Below are 26,374 nucleotides of genomic sequence, written 5' to 3' on the forward strand. Positions count from 1 at the left end.
AGTGACCTCATTAATGTTTATAAATATGTAGAGGGCAAGAGTCAGAAGGATGGAGCCAGCCTCTTCTCAGTAATGTCCAATGACAGGACAAGAGGCAAAAGGTACAAGCTGGAATATAGGAGGTTCCGTGTAAACATAAGGAAAAGCTTTTTCACTGTGAGGGTGACAGAGCACTGGAACAGTCTTCCCAGTGAGGTTGTGGAGTCTCCTCTGGAGACATTCAAAACCCACCTGGATGCATTCCTGTGTGACCTGCACAAGGTGGTTCTGCTCTGGCAGGGGGGTTGGACTCGAAGATCCCTCAAGGTCCCTTTCGACTCTTAACATTTTGTGATTCTGTGCTGTGATGGCCATGAGCAGCTCACAGTCTCCTAACATTTTGATGCCATGAGGAAGATGCACATGGGGAAGGTTGTATAAATAAATTCAAGGCAAAGGGAATCATAACACTGGGAGATAGGTCCATAGAGGAAGCTGACTGCAAGAAAGTGATTAAGGTGGGTAACTTTTGCACATCTCCTTGTGCTGTGATTCTCCAAGCTGAAATTCCCTTGATGAAGTGACTTGTCTCTCCTTCCTTTTTCAGTTCCTCATAGTCAGCACTGAACAATCCTCTCTTAATCCTGGCTTCATGGATAGCAATTTGCTAAGGTGAGCTCAGCCTGCAGCTTTCTGAGGTTTGCGCAGGGATCACGCTGTCTGCAGCCTCCTAGCTGAGACAGCACAGGACTCTGTGATAATGGGATTCGTGAGCTTGCTGGAAAACAGACCTACATAATACCATTCTGGGAAGAGTGAAGGTTTCCTAGGGAAGTTTTGAAGGCTGCACCTGACATCTTAACACTGCCTAGTACAATGTCCCCTCTACTTCATTTAGAAGAACAGCTAAAGAGTTATTCAATTCTATGTCTGACATAGCATTTAGTTCTAAGGCTTGTGGTTCCTGGCTTTTGGAATTCACTTTGTTGATGCTAGGACCCTATAGCTTTTAGAAGTCTGAATGCTTTTCCTAGACTAGGTTTAAGGGATGTGAATCTCATCCTAGGCGAGTCATCTTTTCAAGAACATACACGTAACTGTCCATGGCACCAAGGTCTCACTGATCCCTGCACATCTGCAACATCAGAGCTCTAGGCATGAAAAAATGCTACCTTCAAGTAGAGCAACTCCCCAGACAGCAAATTAGGGTTTTTTCCATTGTCCCAGCCTCTCTATCCCCTCTATGAAAACAAAATGTCACAGCATTGCTCCAAGAATTATTAAGACAGCAAAAACTGAAAGATTAGATTTATCACAGCAGACAGTGGATTATGAAGAATAATTCATCAAACGTCAGAATAAACAGCCCACAATTTATAGGTGGCTTTGTTGAGTCAGTGAAATCTGATTGGACTTCTCCCCACCTAATGAATGCCAAACCTAATTGATGGTTCCTAAATGCATCTGTCAAGAACATCTCTTTATTAACTCAATATTTTTAATAATATTGTAGATATATACAGAATAGTGGCTTTCTTCTGAGTGGATTCCCTGGTGTTCGTGCACATATATAGAGGTATGCACTGCATCCAAATGAATACAGGTAAAAGGCTTGTGTGTATTTTGATACACTAAAACAAATACATATAGCTTATTACACAAAGTCCCCATATCTTTCAGTGCACAGGATGGCAAAGAACTGTGGTCCGTTCCAAGAGAAGATGTGCATTAGGGTTCTTGCCTAGAATTTGGAAGAGCTGAACAGTAAACATTGGCTCTCCCTGATGTCCCATGTGATGCTGGGTTACACCACGCCACAGAGCTTATGTATGGATGAGCACAATTAGGGCTGTCCACTCAGTCATAAATCTTTTCAGGACCAAATTTGTAACTTAAATATCCTTTTTTTAAACCTATCTGTATAATATATATACAGCAAGTACTACACACACAGCCAGACATGTAGCTTCATCTGCCAATGGTATATATTTGCTCCTGGCATGCCAGTCACTGCTGATTTGGTTAATCACTGTTGACATTGCACTGCAATAGCACAAAACTAAGGCTGTCCATCAACCACCAGCCTTTCTTCCAGGAAAGGACTGTGAGCAAGCTAGGGTATGAAGTTCATCTTTTCCTGTTATTCCTGCCTGGTACCGCTTTGGTAGCCTGCAGCCCACTACTAGCTATACCACTGAGAATATTTGTTGAGCTCCTACCAACAGCATTTCCCAGTCACAAAGCCATGAATGTTACAGAAAATGAACTCTGCTAAAGGAAGAGTCCTTGATCCCATCATCCAGAGACCAAAGCTGGCACATTCATTTACTGCCTCATACTTAGGAGCCTGGCTATTCGTTCTGATCCCTGTACCATCCTCTTTCTGTAGCCTCTTCTGGCTAGAAAATCATAGGAAGCCTACATGAAGCCACTCTTCCTTTCCTCTCATCCATTCACTAAGCTGTACAGCAACAGTATCAGTGTACTTGCTATAGTACCTTTAACTGTTACAGTTTTGAGAAGTGTCTTTCAGAAGTGTCTTTCATTCAGTCCCTGATGACTCCTGCTTAACAGTCTGTGCTCAGACACACACATGGTAGTTTCATTTATTTTCCTGAGTAAAGTCAAATCCTTAAGACAAGGCAGAACTGTCTGAGAATATTACTCATCCTGGATCAAAACCAATCTCAGTGGTATCAGCTGCAACAGGCAGTAACAGCAAGGAGCAGGCAGAGCTGATGTACATCTCTCAAGACCCTGCCTGTGAGGTGGACCTCATTTCCCTACCTCTGAAAGGTGAGCCACTTACCAATGGCTCCCACAAACAAACCATATTCAGTCCAAAAAAAGTAAGGACTGCCACAGCCAGACTGGAACCTAACTGGCTAAGGAACATCCTTCTGAATGGCACAAGGAAATAAATGTTTTTGAACAATTAAGATTTTGGGTGTCCTACCTTCTAGAGACACAGGATGCTAAGTTTAACGTTAGCTCAGCACCCTGAGAGTCAATACTTGCAACATTTGGAGTCCTATAGGTTTTCCACTACCATGGCTACTGCCTCTTCTATACTTAGCTTCATTCAGCTGTTCTTTGTCCAGGTGCTGGTTTCTCAAAGCACTCTGAAAGCAAAGAGACTCTACATTAGACTTCTGACATAAGGCAGATATCAAGCAGGAGAGTAGGAAAGCAGAGACATTGCCTGTAGGGCTAGCACAACCTCTTTGGTCACACAAGCACATAAAGCAAACCAGAGAAAGTAAGCAGCAATGCTGGGAAGTCTCATGTCCCAGCAATGGAAAACAAGTCTATAGCACATCCACCTATGTGAACATTACTCCTGGTCAAGGTACTCCATTTCAGATAATGCAGATGGCTTTTTCCCATTACTCTAATCCCATGCTCAGAATTAAATTCCAAGGAGCTCTTTCCAAAATGTCCATTACCAAAGGAAAGATTTTGCTGTTGGAAGCTACATCAAAATTTTAAGCTGCAAGTCCAGTTCACTCCCCTGTGGAGAAGCTGTGAGGTGGAAGAACCTTGAAACACTGAAATCAGTGATTTCCTCAGGATCCCCCTGCATGGGAACAAAGTACCAGTCCCTCTAACCCTGATGTGTCCACTGAGAAAATGGTCATTTCCTGTTTCCAGATGCAGTTAATCAGCACAACGACCTGGCTTGCTCAGAATCCCACTTCAAAATACACATCTTATGCAGCTAGTCACATTCCCACCATCCTAAAACACTTCCACAACCCAGTCTGTCTGATTAGCCTCCAACAACAGCTGATACCTGATTCAGAGGCAAACTAGCAATTACACTTGTATGAAGAGAGAAGGTGGAAAACAATCTCTCAAAGTCCATACTAAACAGTGTCACTGTGTGCTCTCTTTTTCATGATATAAACATCTAATGGTCTATGCAAAATGCACAGTCCTAAGAAGAGTAAAACTGAGGCAAGCGTGTAGGTTAATGGTTGGACTTGATAATCTTAAAGGTTTTTTCCAATCAAAACAATTCTGATTCTATGTATACACACTTATATTCCTGTTCACTTCCTTCCATTCCATCATGGCGAAGATGAGCTACTTATCTCCTGAGCTACTTATTCCCTCCAATAGTGCAGGCTATGAAGCAGATGATCCAACCAGCCCCATGTTCCCCACCCTGCCCTTGTGTACAAATGCATACTAAATTTGCTCTTTCATCTTGAGCTGTCTCTCACTTGAACAATGCTCATTAAATCCACTCTTTTCTCTCAGTCTTTTTGGAGAAACATTACTTCTCCTGCACTTCTCCTGTCTGTGAGGATGGAGCAACACTTGTCAGGTCTGCAGACTGATTGGAATCACAGTCCTCCAAGAGCACGTAACTTCTCCACTCCCAGCCATTTTTTGTATTTTAATTGAAAGCACTCTCCCTCTCCTTCTTTTTCCCCCTGCTAATAAAGGAGGCTCTCTCTCATACCAGTGTTCAGTGAGAGCAAACAGAAGAAAGCTCTGCTGCCAGTAAACTTTCTGCATCCCATCTGCCCAAATGGTTTCTTGTTCCATGGTTCAGGAGAAGCAGTAGTGGTCCCTTTCTACTGAAATCTTTGAGGTTTACTGCATTCTCTGCAGTTCTCTAAACCCCAAGCAATAGAGCTGAAAGTGCTAAGATAGCAGGAACATCACTGTAGGAAAGGAGCAGTTTCTTCAGTTTTCTACTCTTCTAACAGGGCTGTTAGCATGTCTGAGCAGCTTCCTTACCCCTTTTGCAGCTTTCTGGAGATGTTCCAAAAAGCTCTGCTCACAAATCCTATCCCCACCACTCCCTAGACAATAGCTCACACAAAATTCCAACTTTGTTTCTGGTCGCACGTAGAAAACCTGTGTATTCTAGATCAGCCTGCTTCTAGACAAACCACCATTTCAGCCTGTCTCTCAGATATCTTCCTTCAGACAGCCATCTCTGTGCACATTCAACAAAGCTAAAGCATTGTTCCTAATCTCACTCAAACCTTCTTTCCTGTCTCCTTTCTCATCACAACAGACAATGTCACTAATTTTGTCATGCACACCTGCAGCCTTGGCTTGGTCATCAACACTGACATCCCTCCAGATCTCATTTCTAGGCCAGGTCTGAATCTAGTACTAGACATTGACTACTACACAAGTGAGAGGTGACAACAGTTTAACTGTTCTCCTCATCCCCAACAAAGTTCCCATTTCTCTTGAGCCACACATATAGTAAGACACATCATGCCCAGAACCCCTTGACCAAATTCTTGCAGACATTTTCCCAAATGACATACCATGCCTACAGATATCAGCAGCCTGCTACAAAAACACATTTGGAAAGAGTCATCAAATCATAGAACAGCCCAGCTTGGGAGTGACCTGATCCAACCATCCAACCTGGACCATCTGATGCAACTTTTCACGGGAAAGGGAAACTACATGAGATTATCGCATCTTGAAAACCTTCAGTGATGGGGATTCTACCACGTCCCCAGGGAAGGTTATTCCTGTGATTGATGGGTCTCAATGTAAAACATTTCTTTCTTATTTCAAGATGTAACCTTTCTCAAAATGCCACAAAGAAGAAGAAATGCCACAGAGACATGGCCAGTACTGAGGCACAGTAAGCAATAAGTTAAGATTTACGAAAGTACCCCAAAGCAAAAGAATTTCCAAGATCATTTTGATTCCAGGCATTCCCTGCCATGCACAGAAGAAACCTGAGTAGGAAAGGGTCAATGGACCCACAACAAACAGGTTCCAGTTAGTCAGAGCCAGGCAGTGAGGCTCTTCTGAGGACTGCAGAGATGCCCCTGGGGCCCTGTCAGCAGTAAGCCTGCACAGGGCAGCAGTCCCAGGAGAAATAACCAGCTGCCAGAACCTGAGGATATATAGGGACCTTCGGGAACACACATCACCTGTGCCTCATCTCAGATGCCTCTGATTCAGCTTTGAAAGCCTGAGGGCTTTGAGAAGTGTATGAGAGAAGGAGTGGTGGGGGAGAAATGTCTATGGGAAGGTTTATGTGACTACACAGAGGGTGGTAAGGGGATGTCTGGGATACAAGCATCTGATCAGCGAGCAAAGCTGTACCAGGATTTACACACAGACTTAAGGAGGAGGCATGGAGCAGTGCATTTATGTGCACAATTTGTACGGGGAATGGTAGGCAAAATCCTCCATCCACAGAGAGGCAAGTGAAGACCAGGGTGAGAACAGGTGTTTGTGTGCAGAGACAGGTGTGCAGGGGGAATGGAGGGCTGCCTTGCAGGGTACATAACTGGCAGGATAGCACAGCGTGCACACAAGTATATATGACACTGACAGAGCCTTCTATTCCAGCTCCTCAGACACTTTGAGATGCTCCCATGAGTAGTGTGTGGAATGCTTTTATGTGTTTCCTCAGAATGGGATGAAGGAAAAGTTTGTCTAGGCCTGGGACAAAGCATTCTGTCAGAAGCAGCACTGCACAGCCAAGCAGCTTGTGACCTGGGTGGACAGAGGCAAGATGCAATGAAAACGAGCAGAGGACAAAGCCCAGTCTAAGCCAGATTCTGCCCAGCTACCTCCCTTCTTCATGCTTTGGTCATAATTACAGCAATGCGAGCACGATAAAGTTTTATTGAAGCACAGAGTAACAGGGTAGGGAAACGGGAATGAGGATCTGAGGTAGCCATAGAAGTACATGTAGCCTGATGGATGTGGGAAGTCCTGCCTGAGTTGAATTAATCTCAAGAAAGAGATATAATGAGGTCACTGTATTAGAAGAATGATGCTAAACAGGTAGTAAAATCCTGCTGAAAAGCTCATAAACCAGTTACTGGTGCTGACTGTGCCTTGATGGGATACTCAAACACCAGCAAACCTAGCAGGCTAGTAAATGCTAGAGGCACAGCTGTACAGTCTGTAGTCTGTACACTACAGAGAATAAGGTGCAGGGACTGAAGAGAAGCTGAGGTAGAAAAAATTAGAGAGAACTGGATGGGACCCTGGAGTTTGTATTGTTGGCAGCCTACCCTCAGAAAAAAAAATGTTTAGAGATACAGAAAAGTCACTCAAGAGAGACAACTGTACACCAAATCAAATCCTCAGCCGACTCTGCCACTCACTGGCATCATGCTGGGGATTCTGTGCATCCCCTAATGACCAATCACACAAATCATGAAGGACAGACCTCTCTGCACTGATCTAGAGAGGAAGGTCCTATGCTAAGCCAGCCACATCATTTTGTGCTTCCTTTTTGCCAGTCTCTCCTCTGAATATAAACCTCTCCTTTCTTCTCCTGCCCGTATTTCCCCTACTTTTCTGGTCTCTGCTCTGATCCACCTGCTCCCTCTACAGTTAGTTTATTATCTGTCTCTTCCTCCTCTTCCCATGTTTTTTCCCCTGCACCCAGATCTTCTTGTTGGGCTGCCAGGTCCCTGGTTCAGTGGTGTAATGCAGCTGATTTACTCTCCTTAAAGCAGTGCCTCCTCTCATGTAAATCACTCTCCAAACTCAGCCTGTGAAATGGGCTTGTTCACTAAACTCTATGAATAGGAAAGTAGGCACAGCTGGCCTATTCATAATCAACATAAAAAATAGATTAGCACTTTACAGATTAAACATTATCATTTCAACAGTTAACATAAATCAACTACACTTACAGGCCTAGCATTGCTTGCTGCCACTGCAGGGTGACAAGTGTTGCAGAAGGAAGGGCTGGCAGTCCAGGGTGCAGAGGGAAACAGCTCATTTGTCTTTAACCTTGAATGTAAGTTCTCCTCTGCCATCTCAGGCTGTAGTACCAGTGGTTGCTACAAGGAGAAAAGTGAGCTAAGGAAACAAAAGTAGGGGGCTAATTCTGATTAATTCACATTTATTTCTGAGCAATCCAGCAAACCACTATTCTAGAGCCAGAATCAAATTGTCCTACTTTCCTCCCTAGGGCTGATACAGCTCAAAAACAAATGGCGCAAAAGTCAGCTTTTGGAATAGGCAGAGTACAGGAAGCCTCTAAACACTGACTGGTATCTAGCTCTGTTTCCTCTAGCTCAAAACTGCTGGGCTCCTGTGGATGAGGTAAAGCAGTTTAGTTGAGTCTATCTAATGTAAGCAGGGGCACCCATCCCTAAAATTCACATCATCTTAATCTAAGGAGCCACCCCACCAAAAAGGGGCCGAGGACTGAGATCCACTCCAGACATGACCCATGGAGAGCAAAGCCAGGAGAGAGTAGTCCAGAGCCTGTTCTTGGTCAGGCTGCACTTCCTCCTTCATCAGGTACAGGACACAAAGTCACTGGAGATACTCAGTGCAACACACTGTCACCAGTGTGCTGTAGTGGTGTAATCAACAGAGAGGTAAGGCCCACAGGACAAGAGCAGCCCATACATTTCCCTTCCTCCCTTGATCACTCACCCAGAACCACTCAGTGTCTCAAATCTTTAGCTTGGAGCTGCCTAACTCCTGAGCTGATCATGATGAGTGCAAGGGATTGGCAAAAGCCTTTGACAGGATATACCATTAACAACCAGTCTCACAAGTCTTTCAAACAAAAACTAAAAAAAAAAAAGAAAGAAAGAAAGAAAAGGAAGAGGTTAGGTTATGGTCCAAAGGACACCCTGGAACAGGAGGCATGGGCTTACAGATTTTCTTGTCAGCAAGGGCAAAGACACTAGCAGTAAACAAAGGACAAGGCAGCAAGTTACATGGAGAGACTTCTTTAGTATAACCCCTCTTTGCAAGCCCTGGTAACTTTAATTGTTGTAGCCTTTTCTGCTCCCGCTAGCCTTTCTTGATAAATGGAAATAACAGTTAATAGACCTGAACCAATCAAGTTACATCCAATAAGGTATTTGGCAAAATTACCTTTGTTCTCCACTCACAACTGATACCACCTCAGTTTCATTCATTATATGAAATGAGTCAACCAATGTATATTTTCTACTAGCCATCTGAAATTTGGAAGGGTGGATGCTGAACAGCCTTTTCCAAGAACTTTACAGTTTGAGAAGGAGTGGTTATGTGAGCTTTGTAATGGGAGAAACTTGTGTGCTTGCTTCAGCTAAGCTCTCCTGGCATACAGAGTAAGTCATGTGAGTTTATAGTTTCAGTTGTCACAGACAGCTTCACAGGTTTGTTTCTGAACCATGCATCCTGTAAAACCAAAGCACTGCAAAGCTAACAGAAAGTAAGTGCAAAATGTGCTTAATGTTCACAAACATAAGTTCCAAAGAGAACATGAGAAAACTTACTCTCTCAGGATGCCCTGCCTGCTAGGGATTGGCACACTTTGCTCACTAATGGTGGAAAGACCTTTGAGACCTCTTAAATCCCAATTTTTGCTTTAGTTCTCAAAACACAAAAGCATGTTGAGTGTGAGACTTCCCATGAGGAAAGTTTTCAATGTTCTCACCCGTAGCAGCTTTTTCACAGGGAGAAAACCTGCAGGCAGGGTTGAAGTGCTTTCTATAGCTCAGCACCCCCTCATGGAATCAGGATCTGTCTGTCAGACAGATCCCAGAAGTGCCATAAAATTGATCTTATTAGATCACTGCACATCTTAAAAATTCATTAAAATGCTATGTATCTCTTCTGTGTGCTAGGAAAATGCAGCTATGTCAAGGTCAGGCCCTATAACTCCTTATTTCATCTTATGTCATTTGTTTCATCTACAAATAACCTATTGCCAAAAGTTGTCAGGCTCACTGCATCATGTCTTCATGTTTCTGCTGGGTTAAGAGCCAAGTAACTGGGTAGACTTAAAATTCTGACAGAAAACAGGACGTGATAACTAGGCAGAATCAAGTAGGGTATTATAGGGTCAGTGGACAGGTAGATGGCAGGATTGCCTGCTCCCTCAGAAAAAAACTGGGTGTACCAAGCCCAGCCTGTATCTAGATCAGAGCATTAAGTAGGAATATTTCTGGGTATATCAGCAGCAGGTTTTGAAACAGAAGCCAGTCCCTACACATGGCAGCTCAGTGTTTTTGCCCCTGCCCAGATCCAGCAGTGTCATAAATGCATTGAGATTGCTGGCCAAATGAGACATACATCATGTCTGAAAAAAAGAAAGTCTCCATATGAAAGAAGGCCACATAAGGACTATTAATGGCAGCTAGAGAGAGCGATTTCCAGTGATCCTTTGAAAATGGAATGTGCTGCGAGGTGGTTTCTGCCGATGGCTGGAGCACTTCTGTACAGCACATCTACCACCTCCAAAGGATGTGGACATTGAACACAGCCCAAAACAGCTGTGGTGTGTGTTGCCAGCCAATATTTATTTGCATCAGGGCAACACTTCAGGTGTCATCAAAACTTCGAGAAAACCATACTGAAGGGAGCTTACCATCTGCACACATGACACTGAGCCAACAAACTGTGCAGGTATGTCATACGCTAACCCCCATGCACCTACATAATTTGTAAATTAAATACAAAAATGTCACTAAGCACACAGATCAGAACTAATTCTTAGGAGGCCATTCCTCATTGCATTTTCTGATCTTATATCTTTCACTTCCTTGCAAAAGACCCTCAAAAAATCCTTCAGAAAATCCACTGTCCAGACTCCTGTATCATAAACCTTATTAGCTTGGAGGAAGCAAAAGGCGATTATCCTCTAATCTATCAAAAAAAAAACTTACTATCAAAAAAATAAAGGGGCCTAGAGCACCCAGGAAGAGGCTGCCATGAGCAGGATTCAGCCAGACCCCACCCCCCCAAGGAGCTATAAGCAGAGAGAGAAAACCCACTGAAGGAGGGAATACCCAGTTCCAAAGCTCCCCAGGCAATAAGGACACCAGCTTGTCCTTGGCATGGCAGTATGAGTCAGTAAGACTGGAGCTTGCAAGACACATGGAGAAAAGCAAGGTGGACCATCAGAGCCACATGAAGCTCCCTCATTGCTTTCCCTGTCTGCCCTTGGCAGTGGAGCAGCAGCTCTGGGCAGCTCCTGCCCACACAAGGGCTCAGTGTAGAGGCAGCTCCAGCAGGATCTGCTGGCGGCTGGGGCAGGGAGAGCAGAGAAGAGGCTGCAGCAGCAGCAGCACGGGCACAGTTCCTGCCTTTCACTTGAGTAATGTGGGACCATTTGTTCTGGGTGACATTAATGCTATTCACCATCCATCTCAGACTTTTTAAATTACCTTTTTATGACCAAAATCCTTTTCATAATTGATAAAAATATCTTCTTCATATCCCAAGTTATTGAAAAAAATGTGAAGTTTTTTTATTCCTCATTATAGCTTTAATACAAATGTGGTTTTTATTGATGGTTGCTTGGGAGCTCTGAAAGGCCTACTGAGAGAGGCTCAGAGGGGCAGGAGAAGGGCCAGATTCTCCTAGCCCAGTTCTCAACCCTTCCACTGTCACAGTAATGGACACCACAGCCCAACCTCCACTCTGGTGGGTAATGGAAGGTGGGTAATGCCATGAAAGAAGAGGTGATTTGCTGTGATGTCCATTAACAGCAGGCAGAAGAGTTTTTGCTGAACTATTTTCCCTGTGTCTGCTACTGATGTATGTTAGGGCCAGCTTCACAGTGTTGCTGGAGTGGGGTAGTTAAGGACAGAAGCTGGGTCACAAGCCATGGGAGACCTGGGTGTTCAGCAGACCCATTCAGCATCAGTCCCACAGTCTCAGGCAGCCATGAGAGCAATCATGCACACTGTGCCACCCAGCAGTGCTTTCATTCAGAACACTCAGCCACAAGACTGTACAACACCAGAGGAAGCAAGCACGTGTCATGGCATCCTGTACGGGTTAGACAACACTGCCATCCTGGGAAGGGGCTTCTTGGGGCCCTAACAGAATCTGCAGCATTGTGACCTGAAGACCTTCTCATCTAGCAGGGTAAATGAACCTTGCCTAGGGCAACATATGGAGCCAGCTAGAGAAAGTGGATTGTACTCCCTTGGGAACAACTTGGATGCTGTAGGACAAGCAATGCAATACCCAACAGCCTATTGAAGACCTAGCTGTTCTCCCACAGGGCTGAACACTGCTTCAGTAGTTCTGCAAGTCAGAAGTAAGCATTTGTCTCACCAGAGCTTAAAAAAACATGCTAATCAACAGTTCCGGAAGGAAGGGAATCTGTCTGTCCTTCTCCCTTTAACTGGCACAGCTGTACCAAGCATGTGTGCAGAACTAGGAGTAGAAAGAGGAGTCCCTTCTATTCCCTCTGTCTTTTCTCAGACTGCAACAGGTCAAGGACAGGGAAGTCTCTTGGTGTGGGTATTAGCACCTTGCTGTGATCTCATTCTAAATCTCTCCCATGGAAGGTTCACATGGGTGTAAGATTTTTGTCCCTCCCTGTCAAAATGGCCTCATGGCACTGCTGTGCATCATTGCAGTGACCATGCTCATGTATCCAACCTAAGAAACACTTTGGGAACCTTGAGAGCAATTTAAGGTAGAAGGACAAAGGGCAACATCCTTCTTAGCCACAGTTTTGCTGCAGGGACAATAACTTCTCAGATGAGAAGTATATGTTTCTTAATGCATTGGTGCCATGCCAGGTAAAAGGGTATGAATCCAAAGAGAGCAAAGGCCTTTAGCAGAAGGCTGGATCCTCCAAACATCACTATCTGTAAAAACGCATTCTGCTTCACAAACTACAGCACAGGAGGTTCCTCTGCCACATGTGCTTTGCTTACACATCACAGGAAACTCGCCAACGTATCCCACCCCGCTCAATCTGCAAGCTCCATTATTGTATGGCTGCAGGAGGCTCCTTGCAAATGGCAAAATTGTCCTTGAACAACAGGTAAAAGCCACAATTAACTGGATGAAAAGGATGGTTTCCTTGGAGGTGGTGGCTAATCAAGCAATTAGAAACTACTTCCCATTACCTGCACTCCCACAAAGCTCAGCTGGACTGACATCCTTCCAAATGACTGTCTTTCCATCAATTTAAGCCTTTTATACAATTTAGCTTCAGCAAAGGCAAGCCTCAACCTCTGGGCTCTCCCCAGACCTTCCTCCCAGCTTTGAATAGAGCAAGCACTGGAAGGAACACATTCAGTCATTGGTGTGTTCTCCCTATGGAGCCAGTTTTGCCTCTCAGCTCTCTTGGAAAACAGAAAACTCAACAGCAACAGTACAAGTGTGTATGCAGATGTGGATACCTGGGCTGAAGCAGAGAACTGGTCAAGATTTCTTGGGATCCCTCACTTAATAGCATTTGAGATTGCTCAGCTTCAGCAGCTTCTACTCATCTCTGCTAAACAGCTTCAACAACTGCTACCAAGAGGCCAGACATGAGGATAAATCAAGGGTCAAGGAGGAAGGAGAAACCCTCATTCCCTCAGCAGGCAATTTTGGCCCTGTGCCCTACTCCAGCCCTTCACCTCCCAGGCAAAGACACAGAGGGACACGGAGCACCTGTGTAGCCAGGCAGTACATGTGCCCCACCAGCATGGGAATGACCATACCCATGCTGGTATGGGGATCCTAACTTTATCCTTGCCCTAACTCCCAAGTGTGCAACCTCAGACCTGACATAGGAGCAGGGACTAGAGAACCATCCTGATGGGAACCTGCAAGAAAGGAGAACAGGTGGAGGAAGTGGAAAATTTCTAAAGGGACACTGGTGAGAGGTGGGTGGGGAGGGAATATCTCCCACCAAGAAAAATTACCTCCGGCATGAGTAAAAGCCTGGGTAGAGTACTGAGTACACAAACACGCTGAGGAGGAGAATAAGGAGAAAGGGAGTCTTGGGGAAAAAGTCAGAAATTTGATTACAAAATGCCAGTGTATGAGGATGAGCTAGAAGCTGATAAGCAATGGGCTCTGGAAAGTGACATCTTGCTGTGCACAGGAGAGGAACTACAGTGGTGCTAAGTGGATAGAGCTATGCCATGGCCTACTGGAATGTGCAGATCTGATGGGTGACTGCAAACCAGGAATTATTTCAGGACTAGACAGAGAAGGAAGAGTGCGTTAGCATAGACAGAAGCCCATAGTGAAGTCAGGAGATGTCACAGTATATAAATACATTGTCATTGCATGTAACAAGACGAACCTCTTTTAGGGCACGGTGCTCCAAGGTCCAACCAGGTGTTCCAGGAGAAACTCACGAATAGTGCTCTAAGTCTAATACTCTCAGGGCTGACCAGCCTGAATCAGTACTACTGCTCCGAAAGTGGCCTCCCCTCTGGCTTCCCCAGGTGTGAGCTTTATTGGCCCCCGAATCCTGCTCATGCGCAGTAGGGGCCCGCCCTAATCAGGCACAGGTGGGCTTAACACAAGGTCATGCCCACTACCTGGCAATTAGTGCCACCTGGTTGCCTCATTTCACTACAATTGCACACTGTCAGGGAAGCAAGACCCACAGAGCCATATTAGGGACTGCACTGAACAATACTGGAGTCAGACAACAGAAAGACAGCAAGGATATTTGAAGGAACAGGCCTGTAAAAGCTGGTAACCCATTCTGCAGCCACTCAATCCTATGAGGAGGGATGCTCTGGAATGAAGACACTTCTGAAAGGAGTCCAACCCGTTTTAGCAAAGAGCAATAAGCTCCTCTAAACACCTCATCCATAGAAATCACAAAAAAAGGCCTACAGAGGTCTTTCTGACAGACACCAAAGGGAGGTCAGGTGGAACTGACTTGGCCAAACTCAGAGACACCCTGGGTTCTGCACCTCTTCTCTGGGACCAAACTGGCACCATCTCCTCAGCATTCCTATATCCCATGGCCATACACCAATAGACTCTTCCAAAATTTCTTCCAATAGACCTGCCAGAGATAGGAAATTCCCCTAATCCCAGTACTCCCATAACATTTCTTCCATCATCTCTAGTTTCTAAGCACAATTATTTTTGCACTTTAAAAGTGCAGCCACTCCAAAAGATCCATCTTCCAGAGCTTCTCTTCAGTCTTTGTCCCGAAATATATGGTGTCCAAACTTCAACAGAAGTTGCCTGGCTCTGCTTTGCATGCACACTGTTGAGTTAGAGAGCTCTGCTGAACCGACTGTAAAAATACAACTGTGGGGTAGGGAACATACTTATTTCACATTAATTTTCCACACCTGATACCTTTTCACTTCCAGAACCTTTTTCAAGCATGGAAGATGAAAACAGAGGTAGGAGACACTCCTTCATTCATATCCCATAATCCATTCTTATATACACAGCTTTTCCCAACTGATCCAAGGAATCCATCCAGAACAAGCCCTACCTGTAGTATCTCCACTGTCTCCCCAAAAGACTCTATGATCTTGCTGGAGAGTGTCTACAGGAATCATTGTAAATATTGCTTTGTGCAGCCTCTCCCACTGTTACAAGTGTTGTCCTGAGAAACCCATCCCCATCCCAACCAATAGGGATCCCAATGATCCCTGTTAAGTACAAGATTCACCCTAGACTTAAAACAGGGTTTGACAGGGCAATCCACCAGTCAGCATAAATGATGCTGCTGCTTCTGTGTCAGATCAGCACACATGCCATTTGCCTTTAAATCAGCCCAATAGCTCATGCAGCAGAGCTACAGGCTGCAGCTCACAGTCTCCAGCCACAATGCTGGCCTAGAATGGGACTTCACCCATAAGCAGGGTATCATTCAGGTCTGCATATTGATGACAGAGCCATGTCAAACTGCTGTAAACCCACCTCACAAGCCCTCTGCCTTTGCTCAAAGATCAGTCCCACTGGCATGCTTTCCATTTAAGCCAGTTTTCCCACAAAACCACTCAATCTGTCAAATGCCCAAGCCTCTGGTAAGATTCTCAGGAGTAGGTCACATCAGTAGACAGGCTATTTCTAATTGACTGAAGATATAATGCTCCTATATGCGAAATTGGCTTTTTTGATCATTATGCCCTTTTGCAAGCTCTTGAATAATTTGTCAGTTTGTCACATTCCTCCCTAGGTGTCTCTGTATTTCCAGTTGCTATCTCCCCCATTTGTTCTGCACTCATCCAAACTGTATGTAATCACTTCTTGCCTGCATTGAAGATTCATCCAAGAAGCCTGCTCTTGCACGTGATGGAGGAACTGGAAATCTTACTGCTGAATTTGAGAGCAGCAGTGCTAGGGCTAGGCCTAGGCCCTCTGGAAAGGTTCCCTTACCATCATTTTCTCTTTTAGTTGGAATTCATTTTTAAGCTCCCAATGCTTGCCCCAAGAGGGAAAGTTTCAGGATCCTCCTTTGCCCTACCCTCTATACCAATACCTTGTCCTTCTGCCATCTTTATTTCAGATAAATATATTGTGTTTAAAATATACTGAGGATGTAGCTACAATAAAATTAAATTTGTTCCTGAAGTATCTCTGTTAAATCCTCTGGTCTCTAGCAAAAACAACTTTGGTGCTTCCCCAAATCATTTTTGCTTTCAAATACCTGGATCTGGTATCTTGTAATGAATAGAAATGAGCATTTACCTCTGCTTTTAATACTGCCCGGTTTCACCAGCTCCTTTACGTCATTCTCTTAATTTCTCTCTTTAATCATTGCTCTCTTTCTCTCATTAGCATTTCATCTCTACCCCTTTCTTCCCATTTCTACCTTTTTTTCCTCCCTTTCTCTGTCTCTTTAAAATTAAATATTGCCCAGAACTGTCTATGCGGGTGAGGTGAATGCTAAGAGGGAAGGCTGCTGTGGAGACTGGATTCGAGCTGCCTCACTGGAAATCAATGAGGCACAGAGGGCTTGTATGGCTCCCAAAAAGCTGAAAGAAGCCAAAGCATCTCAGCAGCATCTGAACACACACTTGAGAGAAAAAAAAGAGGGCCCACCTCCAGGCACCTGGCTCAGCTGCAGAGATGTCATGCAAACTGAGCCAGGGCTATGGTCATTTTATGGGGGTTTACCTTGGGGTGGCTTCCTGGGGTTCAGCAGAGGGGAGATGGCTGGGTGGAGGCTCATGGAGTAGCAGGGGTCTGCAGGGAGCAGCCAGCCTGCCCTGTTCCAACTATCCACTGAGCTATGAAACACAGCAGGTACCAGCCATACTACACTTCTGTGTAGTATGTGCCATACTACTACTACGTCACTGAGAGAGGGAGCATCTTCCAGGTCAATGTCTTCAGGCTGACATTAACCCTGTCAATGAACAACAGGGAGATATTGGACAATTCCTGATTGGACAATACTTAGAAGCTAAAACTACACACGGGCGGACGTACCCCATCCAAATATGCCCATAATTTATTCACTAGATGCAAATACTTCACTTAACCCCCATACTTTCACATTACCCCCATACCATCTCATCACACAGTCACACATCCCAAAACACCCCAGAACACATGTCCAAACTGCTTCCATTCTTCAGCCTCCTATCTTCCTCTCTCTCACACCCACATTCACTTCCACTGCTTTTGCACATTTTTACCTCCTGCCTCCCTCTCACCATGTCACTTGTGATCCCTGAAACACCTCTCCTCAACCTGGGCTGGAGCGTGAGGCGACCTCTTCTTGTAAGGGTCAAGACACAAAGGAGCAGAACACGCTCTCTAAATGCTGTGGTTACTTCCCTTATATCTGATGAACACAGGCACACGCTTCTGATCTCAGTGCTGTGTGCTGCTACAGGTTAATGGTGACACAGACTCCTGGGCTACTGTATTATCTGACTACAAACACCAAAAGTGATTTATGCTATTATTTTCTTTGGGGGTTAATTAGGGGCTTGAGAAAGTAAAAGGCTGTCAGTGCTAGCTGGAATTGGTCTAGTACAGACAGGGGAATGCAGTCACTCCTCACAGAGCCTTGCTAATATATCTTTGTCCTGAACATCAATATCTCCAGCTCCTACCCCTTAGTGTGGCAGACAGCCCTCTGTCCTGACCTCGAGCAACTCTGTTGGTCTTGGCATAATCTCTAGGGTACTCAGCTCTGCTGAGCCCTGACACTTTCACCTGGCAGTGCTCACATCCTTAACCCTATCATCTTCTTTCCTAAGCTTGCCAATAATGCCCATCAATGGAAACAGAAAAATTGCATGGCATTCTCCCAGGGGCAAGGAGGAGATATCTCCCCTTGGTATCTCTTGCAACTGAGAACCACCAGGGACCTCATTGCTCCTGTTTTCCTTCCTCTTCTTCTCCAGGGCTTAAGAAGCCAGCAAAGGCTGTGACTGCCCCTACCTCTTTGCCCAGATCCTCACGGATGACTTGCTCAACTTCCTCCCGCGTGCTCTGCGGGGCCTGGCTGTGCAGCACTTTGAGGGTACGGGTGTACTCCTCAGGCAGCAGGTAGTCAAGTGCTCCCAGGTGCTGTCCCACCTTGATGAAGGTGCCTCGGTTGGCACAGCACAGCTCCCGGAGGCGCTCAGCAGAGCGCAGGTGCACCTGTGGAGAGACCAGAACATCAGCTAAGCCCTTTGGCTGCCTGTTCCATGCACATGCCCACACATAGACTTTTTATTTGTTCAGTATTTAAACAGACCAGGGATTTCCTTTCATGATTTGAGGTATCATCATCTAATGTGTATGCTAAGCATTAGGACTCTAATGCTGAAGCAGATCAGTACAAGATGCTCTAGAGTATAAGGAGCTTCAACACTTCTTTGCTCAGGCACTGTGATCAGTAACAGCCCTTTAGTTTTTAGTCCTGTCCACAGCTACATCCTTGCACCAAGGAAGATATCTTGCCATAGGGCAACACTGGTTTGTCACTGTGATTCACCACTACAATGCACAGTTTGAAAACCCCTTGTCTAAAGATAAAAGTCAGGACCACAACCATATATATTAAATTTTTAGCATGAGTGCAGTGATTAAAGTGAAAAGAAAACCACAGATTCCATCCCAGAGACTTCCAGGAATTTGGAAGAAGAGTCTGTTACAAATCAAAACTACAGATACCTATTTGGCAGTGAGGGCAGTCTTTCATCCTCTTCAGCTCACTCTGACACACAAGATGGGAAAATTACATTCTGCCAGTCCAGCAAGGTCTTGTTCTTACTGTACACATTGCCAACAAAGTTCATGGTGACAGCGGTCTTAGAAGCTAACAATTAGAAGACTTGCCAGCTTTAGTCACATTGGCCAAAATGCAAGCACCAAATGACAAAACTCATCATCAAATGGTTGCCTGGTCTGGGTTTCAGCTCCTGAGGTTCATTCTGCCTCTCAAATGAGACTACCACATCCTTCAGTGACAATTACTTATTCTGCCTTTACTATTCTCACTAGAAAAAGCCTCCTGCCACGGACACAGCTATACTCAGTATTCTTTAATAAACTTCAGATAAGTTTACCCTGCTGCGTTAATAAAATCTAAACAAATCAACGACAAAAAATAAATTTACACCCATTTCCTGTTAATGCCTGACACCTATCTGCATGCAGGCTCCTAATTCCTCTGGTTTCCACTTAAGAAGTCACTGAAGGTCAAATCCTTTGTCTGCAGACCTCATCTGCTCAAGATCCTGTGGTGAGGGACTCCACCAAAAGCCTCAGAGTATGTGGCTGAAAGGAACAACACCACAAACATGCGTGAACACTGCATGCACCTACACAAGCCCACTGTTTATTAGCTCTCTTTGCCCTCCATGCAAAGCAATGCCATGTCACATCACAGGACAGGGCAAGTTCCTCACATTTTGAAACACATCAGGAGACAGACTGGGTGCTGAGCTGCAAGTGCACAAAACACAGGCCCTGGGGAGTGTGAGGAGAAAGCCTAATGTGCAATTCTCACACTCAGCATGTGAGACTTGACAGCTTGATGCATGCATGCACACACATTTTCCTAGGTGGGTATGGATGAGCAAGTGTAACTCAAGATAGGAGAATGAGCTTCCACCAGCATACTGCCTGCTCAAAAGCACTCACCAATATATAGCCAGAAAATAACAACCACAAGCATGCCTAAAGTTTCCCACATTATTGTGCTGCATTTTACACACCAGCTTTAAAGCTCCTGCTTTAATAAGCAAGCCTCTACCCTGGCTGTTTCCCTGCTCTCCCTCCCTGTATGAGGCAGGGGCAAAAGCAGGCCAAAAGGGGACAAGGAATGGAAGCTGTGAATGAGGATGAGATAGCAAGAAAAGCAGTGAGAGAGTAATTCGACGAAAGAAAAAGGCAGTGGGAGGGAGAGAGACAGAGCAGCTGGGTAGTTTGTCACAGCACCAGGAGTGCAGCCCATTACAGGGAAACAGCTTTTATACAGCTCTGGTAATTGCCTGCTGCCTCCAGCCTTGGAGGAAACCCCCTGCCAGCAGCGAAGGGAAAGGGAAGCAATGGTCAGCTGCCCCCCAACCCTGAGGCATCCTGAGGCAACCACAGTCCAGGGCGCAGGTGCTAAACCACAGTAAGGTCCTTGCAGATGTGCTCCAAAAACCCCAGCACGGTGCACAGGCCAGCACAGGGGGAGCCCATCAAATGGCTCCAAGCTGCAGCATGGCTGAGGGCAGAGCAACAGCACCCCTGGGGCTGTAGCACAGTGCTGGCCATAAGATGCCAAACGGATCGCCAAGGGAGATGGAAAAAACAGGAGGGAAAACTCGTGAAGCTGAGCATGCAACTGGTTGCAGGCACACTTGGATGCAGGGTGTATTTTCATGTTGGTCTCTGCTTAGGAGGCAGAAATAGCCCCTCTCTCCTCTAGCAAAAGAAGAGAGGAAATTTTGGCCACCCCAAGGTTATCTATCTTATAGAGAACCCAGTTGACTTCATAGACAGAGCAGTCCTGAACAAGAGAGAAAAGAACATCCTTACAGAGGTCTCCAGGAACAAAACAGAACATGCACAGCATCCTTCACCACTGTCTCACAGCTGGCTTGGCTAAAACTCCTAAGAGACAGTTTCCCTGGCTTGCTGTCCAGACCAGGGCATGCCAGCTCCTGCCCCTGCTAGAGAGACAGAAAATGACCAGGCAATTTGTCTCAGAAGAAGGAAATCTATCTGTAGCCCTACATTTTAGAAAGCTCCACACTGCATTACAACAGAAGTACTGTGAGAATGAAGCAGGACTGTGAATGCAGCTTCCGAGGTTTCTTATCACCCAAGTCAGGATTTTTAGCATAAGAATATTCATAATCCTATCAATTGCTGGAATTTCCCCAAACCAGGTCATGGTCCAGTTGCAGTTCTTGCTTCTCTGATAACTGACCTTCTCCTAATCATAGGCAAAGTAGGAGTGCCACATTCCTACTATTGTGTCTGATATTGTTGACCCATGTTTCAGTCATACCTTGAAGAAAGTACCACCTGTATGCATCCTGTCTAGGAGCACACTGCAGAAAAAGGAAGCATTTCATGTATCAAAGATTATCAAGAATAAGCCTTACAAGAACTTCAGATCACAAATGCTGTCTGAGTGTGTATATGGTTCCTTCCTCAGTCGTGTATACTGGCATCTCTTTTTTGTCTCAAACCCTTTCCTTGGATTTCAGCAGGGCAAACTCTCCAGTGGCCCACAGTGTGGCTATCAGGCCCATGTGGTTTACCTAAACCCTGGGTAGATTGGGATTAACACCGATTATAGAAAATTGTTCCATATGGGCCATGAAGTAAGTAATAACTGTCAGGTATGGAGAGGAGGCACTTTCTGTGATGAAGCACGTACTCAGCAAGTAGAACCTAAAAGGGACATCTTTTAATTTTACCTTCGATATACAAGCAGACCTGAATTTTCAGATATTTTTTATGCTTTTGAAGGAACCTTTACTCACAGTGACCTTGGCAAAGAACAGTTCTTCAGAGCATCAGACATGCAAGGTGTCAAAAATAGGCAGATGCTAACCTGGTCTTAAAAATAAAGGAATTAATTCAGCAGAAAATAAATGCCAAAGTTAAAATATACCAATGAAAATCTGAGTATCTGGTATCCAGTGACAAACTCGGTGACAAAAGTGCTCAGGAAAGCTACTAAAGACAGTAAGGTAAGTGGTGGAAGCCACTCCTCATATGAAAAATCCTTCAGAAAAGTCATTACAGCCCTGAAGGGCATAGTCATAGCTGGCAAAATGTGAAATGGAGACTAGGAATGCAGAGTAAATTTGAAAAGCAACTATTCAAAGACATAGCAAACAACTCACCAGAAATTCCTGGCGGTGAGTGCTGCCTCCAGAAACACCACAAAGACATCTCACACAAGATGTCAGGCTGGATTTTGCAGAGGACAGGGCTAGAAATGCTGCTGCTCCTCTCCCCTCCAACTTGGAGAGCACTCTTGTACAGGTGAGCAGAAACAGCTCCATGCCAAGCAGTGTCTGCCCATCACCCTACCCAAGGAGAGGAGGCACCTTCTCCTGCTGCAGACAATTCCCTGCATCAGACAGGATGCTGAGGAGAAGCCTGCTCATTATTGCTTACAATGGGGATACACTCTCCAAGACAGTTATTTCAAGAAACGTCTCCAGAAAATACCTTGAAAAATGCAATCATAAGAAAATTACAGACTAATACAGAAAGTAGCTGAAATACTAATAATCATAATAAAAAGGGGATTGCACATTAAAATCATCAGCTTCCAGAGGACAGAAGGAGTGCAAATGTTGCCCTGTTTTAAAGAAAAATCTAGAGTAATCTGGGAAATTATATTTCTGCAAGAATTTATTCTGTGTCAATGGAATTAGTTGAGACAATAATTAGAGAGAATACTAAACATCATCTAACTAAATATGATATAACTGAAAAAAGTCAACACACTAAAACACTGAACATGTTAATGCAATGGTCAGTAGAAGAGAAAATTGAGATATTTACTGGGATTTCAAGTGGCTTTCAATAAAATCCCTCACAAAGAGTCAAAAGAAATCTGAGTAATTATTAGAGAAGACTCAAGAACATCACTTGCTCATCCCATTACCCCATTGCGAGGGCAAAATTCTCTCTGTGTGACACCAACCCCATCACTACAGAAAGCAGCAGGGGGGAACTCTCTTCTTCGGTCAAGACTGCAACATGTAGTGATGTTTTTACCACAGTTTCATTTCAATCTGCTCTGAACTCTTTTAGAATATGTGATACTGCAGTAGCCCTGTTTACATTAGCACCTCCAATGCTGTTACTTCCAGTGAAGCTGAAGTAGCACTGGAAACACTAAGAAATGTGATGAAAAGGGAAATAGGTACAGGTAGGACCCACAAGGCAGGGTGGGTTCTCTGGTACAAATGGGCTGTCAAAGCTAACAGCAAGTGTCCCATTATACCCATTCTTACACCAAGGTTTAATCTCCCTGCTGGCAATCTGGCAAAGGAGAGATCAGTGCAGTGACAAAAATTGCATGAGATGCAACAGAAATTATTCACGACTACAGAAAAATAAGCCCTGCCAAGTCCTGGCTAAAGACAGGTGAACAACCAATAGACTGGCAGATCACCTTCAGCATAGATGGCTGCAAGGTTACACACATTAGAAGGTGCAATTTATCCTGCCTACACATACTGATAGGCTCTAAATTCACTGTAACTACCCAACACTTGCATCACATCACTTGCTCAATGCATAGTGAGGGTCAGGAAACCCCAAACAAGTTGTTTGAACGTGTTAAGAAAGGAAAAGAGAAAAAAATTAAAAATATCAAAATGCCATTGTATAAATTGAAAGCACAAACTCATCTTGGATTCTGTACATCCCATCAGAAAAAGAGGTAAAGAAAAGGAGGACAGGGAAAAAATGATCATGGACTTAAAAAAAAGTCAAAAAAGAGATCTGAAACTTCAGAGGAACACTCAGATTAGAGAGAGATGATGCTTATGGGAGAAGAAAATCTCCTGTTTCTATTTCCCGTTTTCACAAAATAGCAAGTAATGGGGCATTCCACTAAGCAACATCCTTATTTAAGGTTTTTTGTATATTACAGTCTGCACAGTACAGCATTAACCAGTGGTACTCATTGTCAGAGGACACAATCTTAAAGGAATTCAGAAAGACTTTAGCCCTTTATGATAAAACAACCATACCTGGTTTTATATGGAGCTTTTCCTCTCTCCAAGTGCTTTTACGAAGCTCTTTACAGAACTCAGGATCACTATCCCCCATTTTACAGACTCATAAGAACATTACATGTAATAAAATGTCTAAAGGGCTTTAAGCTCTCTTGCTCAAGGAATCAAGACAAAAATTACCCTATTGATTGGCCACAGCCAGAGACAGAATTCAAACAGCATGCACTGATGCTCCAAGCATCATTAAAATCTTTAAAGAACCTATTCAGTGTATCCAGCTACCACATTCTCATTAATCGGTCACCCCTTCTGCTCAGGTTCAGTCTCCTTCCAAGGATTTTTTGTACTTACTAAATTACCTGCCATTACAAGGACTTGGGACATTGGTGATGGACCCTTGCTTTCTTCCCATGGCACAGCAGAATTGCTTCTTATGGCCTTCGGGATGCTTGGAAGTATTTTGAGGCACGAAAATGTGTGGGAGCATCCCAGGCAGTGAAGCTGTCAGCCACCCTGGATAAGGCAGTCCTCCCAGGGTTGCCTGCAGGAGCAGGAGACTGGACTGAAAGAGCCAGGCTATCCCTTGGAACTCCATAAAGAGGATATCTCTGTATGAGGGTATCATTGAAGATGTCCACCTCAGTATAACACAGTGAAAGACTGAAATCACTCATGTGATGCCATATCAAAACATCTGTGAAAATATTTAGGGAGGATACAGCTACTGGTGTAGTGTCTAGGGCACTTGGAGCTCTAAAAAACAGTGATAGAAGACCTAGGGCCCATTGCAATATCTGTGTAGTTGTATGCAAAGGGCTGTTCCCTCCTCTTTCAACAAATCTGAATAAGCATACAGTTAATATAACCTACTACATCCTTCACGAACCCTGTCAGCCTGCTAATCAAACTGACTGACAGCAGGGGTGCTGCAAGGAGACACAAAACTCTAAATGGAATTGTTATTGCCTACTTTTGTACTGTCTTTCCCACCTAACTTTTACAAAATCTCATTCATTTGCATCCCAAATATTTCCCATTCAAATGTTCCTTATACCAATGCTAACTGATCATTCTGCTGATCACAGACAGTTCCACATCTTTGGAACTGGAATAACTCCTGGTGCAATGTATCCCACTATCTAATAATTCATTATTTATGGAAGTCATGTATACCATTCCTAAAGATTTACCTATGGGTCTTTGCTAGCCTGTATGAGAATAGGGAATTCCATACGTTCCCACCTAGGCAGATACACTTTCAGACCTGTACCTTCTAGGTAAAGCTTGGTTAAAAAAACATTTCCCCAATTCTGTTTTGACTTCCATAGTTCAAAATAGTCCTAGCAGATATATAAATCCTCCATAAATTCTGGCACAATGGTAGGTTAATAGTGACACAGCCAGGAAGTGAGACAGAGAACCTTACAGCTTGCAAAAGATCAAGGAGGGAGATGATCCCCTACACTGAAGTGAAAATTTCTTAGCTTCTTGGTTTCACAAGTATGGGATGAAGTCACACAATTAGAAGGACCGTCAGTCAGCTCTGTACAAAGGAAGGATATACGCAGTGAGCCTGCATCAGACAGCTGATATCTGGTGTTGGTGCTGAGGCCTTGCATCACCAGTGCTAAAGGCAGATGAAATTAAAGCAAACATGTTTCATGGTTTGTGTAAATCTTCCCTGGAGATTCTTCCTCCAGATGTAGGCCAGACCATTTCACACTGGCCAGACACACAACCTCCAACCCTCTGAGCCATCAGGACTCTGAATTTCCACACACAAGCACACACTCATATTGTGTGTGCCTGTGTGTGGAAAGCATCTTCTCTCCTACTCTACACTTACTCCTATGCTCTTCCTGCTAATACCCTGATTCAGAACATGGTTCCTAAAAATCCAAGGAGGTTCTAAGGAGTGGCCTAGCAACAAACACCTAGTTTGAGATGCCACTTGATTCAGGAAACATTTACACTGGGTCAATCACTTCAGCTGCTCTGAGAGGAGGAAGCTGGACCTCAGCAGTCACCTTGCTGAACCCTGCCCTTTCTGGCTGGTGCATGCACAACCGGCATCACTTGCCTGCTCATGTTCCATCTTCGTTTTGCTCCAAGCTTGGTCATTTGTGCTCTGATTACCTCTCATTACCGACGACCTTGCTGTAATGAGTTAATCTGCCTCATATTAATTAGAAACATTTTCATTACCCAGCTCAGTTTTAGGTAAATAGCTAATAGAAGCAACTGAGCTGCAATTAGTTATCTGTGGGGCAGTTCAGGAGAAAAATCAGAAGGGAGCAGCTGTTTCCCCTCCAGACACCTCTCTGATACAATGCACTATTCTGTCTAATAGTGTCTAATAGCTCCCTCTTGAGCAGGGAGAACCAGGAGCACAGGGAAGTGATGGTCAGAGACAGGGGGAAAATAGCATGCTAACATACTTGGAACATAATACTTCTGTGGTTATAGCATTACCTGTCTGTTCCCTCCCACTAACAGTACCAGATCAAACTGCTGAATAAAGGAATCTAAGAGTCAAGTCCTTTATGCCTACAGACATCACCTCC

General features: G+C 44.5%; 1 protein-coding gene across 4 annotated transcripts in view; it reads right to left on the bottom strand.

Moving 5' to 3' along the window:
• The window catches only part of ADCK1 (aarF domain containing kinase 1), a 79,185-nt gene that overhangs the window by 32,705 nt on the left and 20,106 nt on the right, over nt 1-26,374 (bottom strand). For all 4 annotated transcript variants that reach the window (XM_071745876.1, XM_071745873.1, XM_071745874.1 and 1 more), the window contains one exon: nt 18,058-18,261. In XM_071745876.1, the coding sequence (XP_071601977.1) occupies nt 18,058-18,261 (204 nt within the window). The remainder of the gene's footprint in view (nt 1-18,057; nt 18,262-26,374) is intronic.

The sequence above is a fragment of the Heliangelus exortis genome, chromosome 5 (assembly GCF_036169615.1).
Source record: "Heliangelus exortis chromosome 5, bHelExo1.hap1, whole genome shotgun sequence".
Lineage (NCBI taxonomy): Eukaryota > Metazoa > Chordata > Aves > Apodiformes > Trochilidae > Heliangelus > Heliangelus exortis.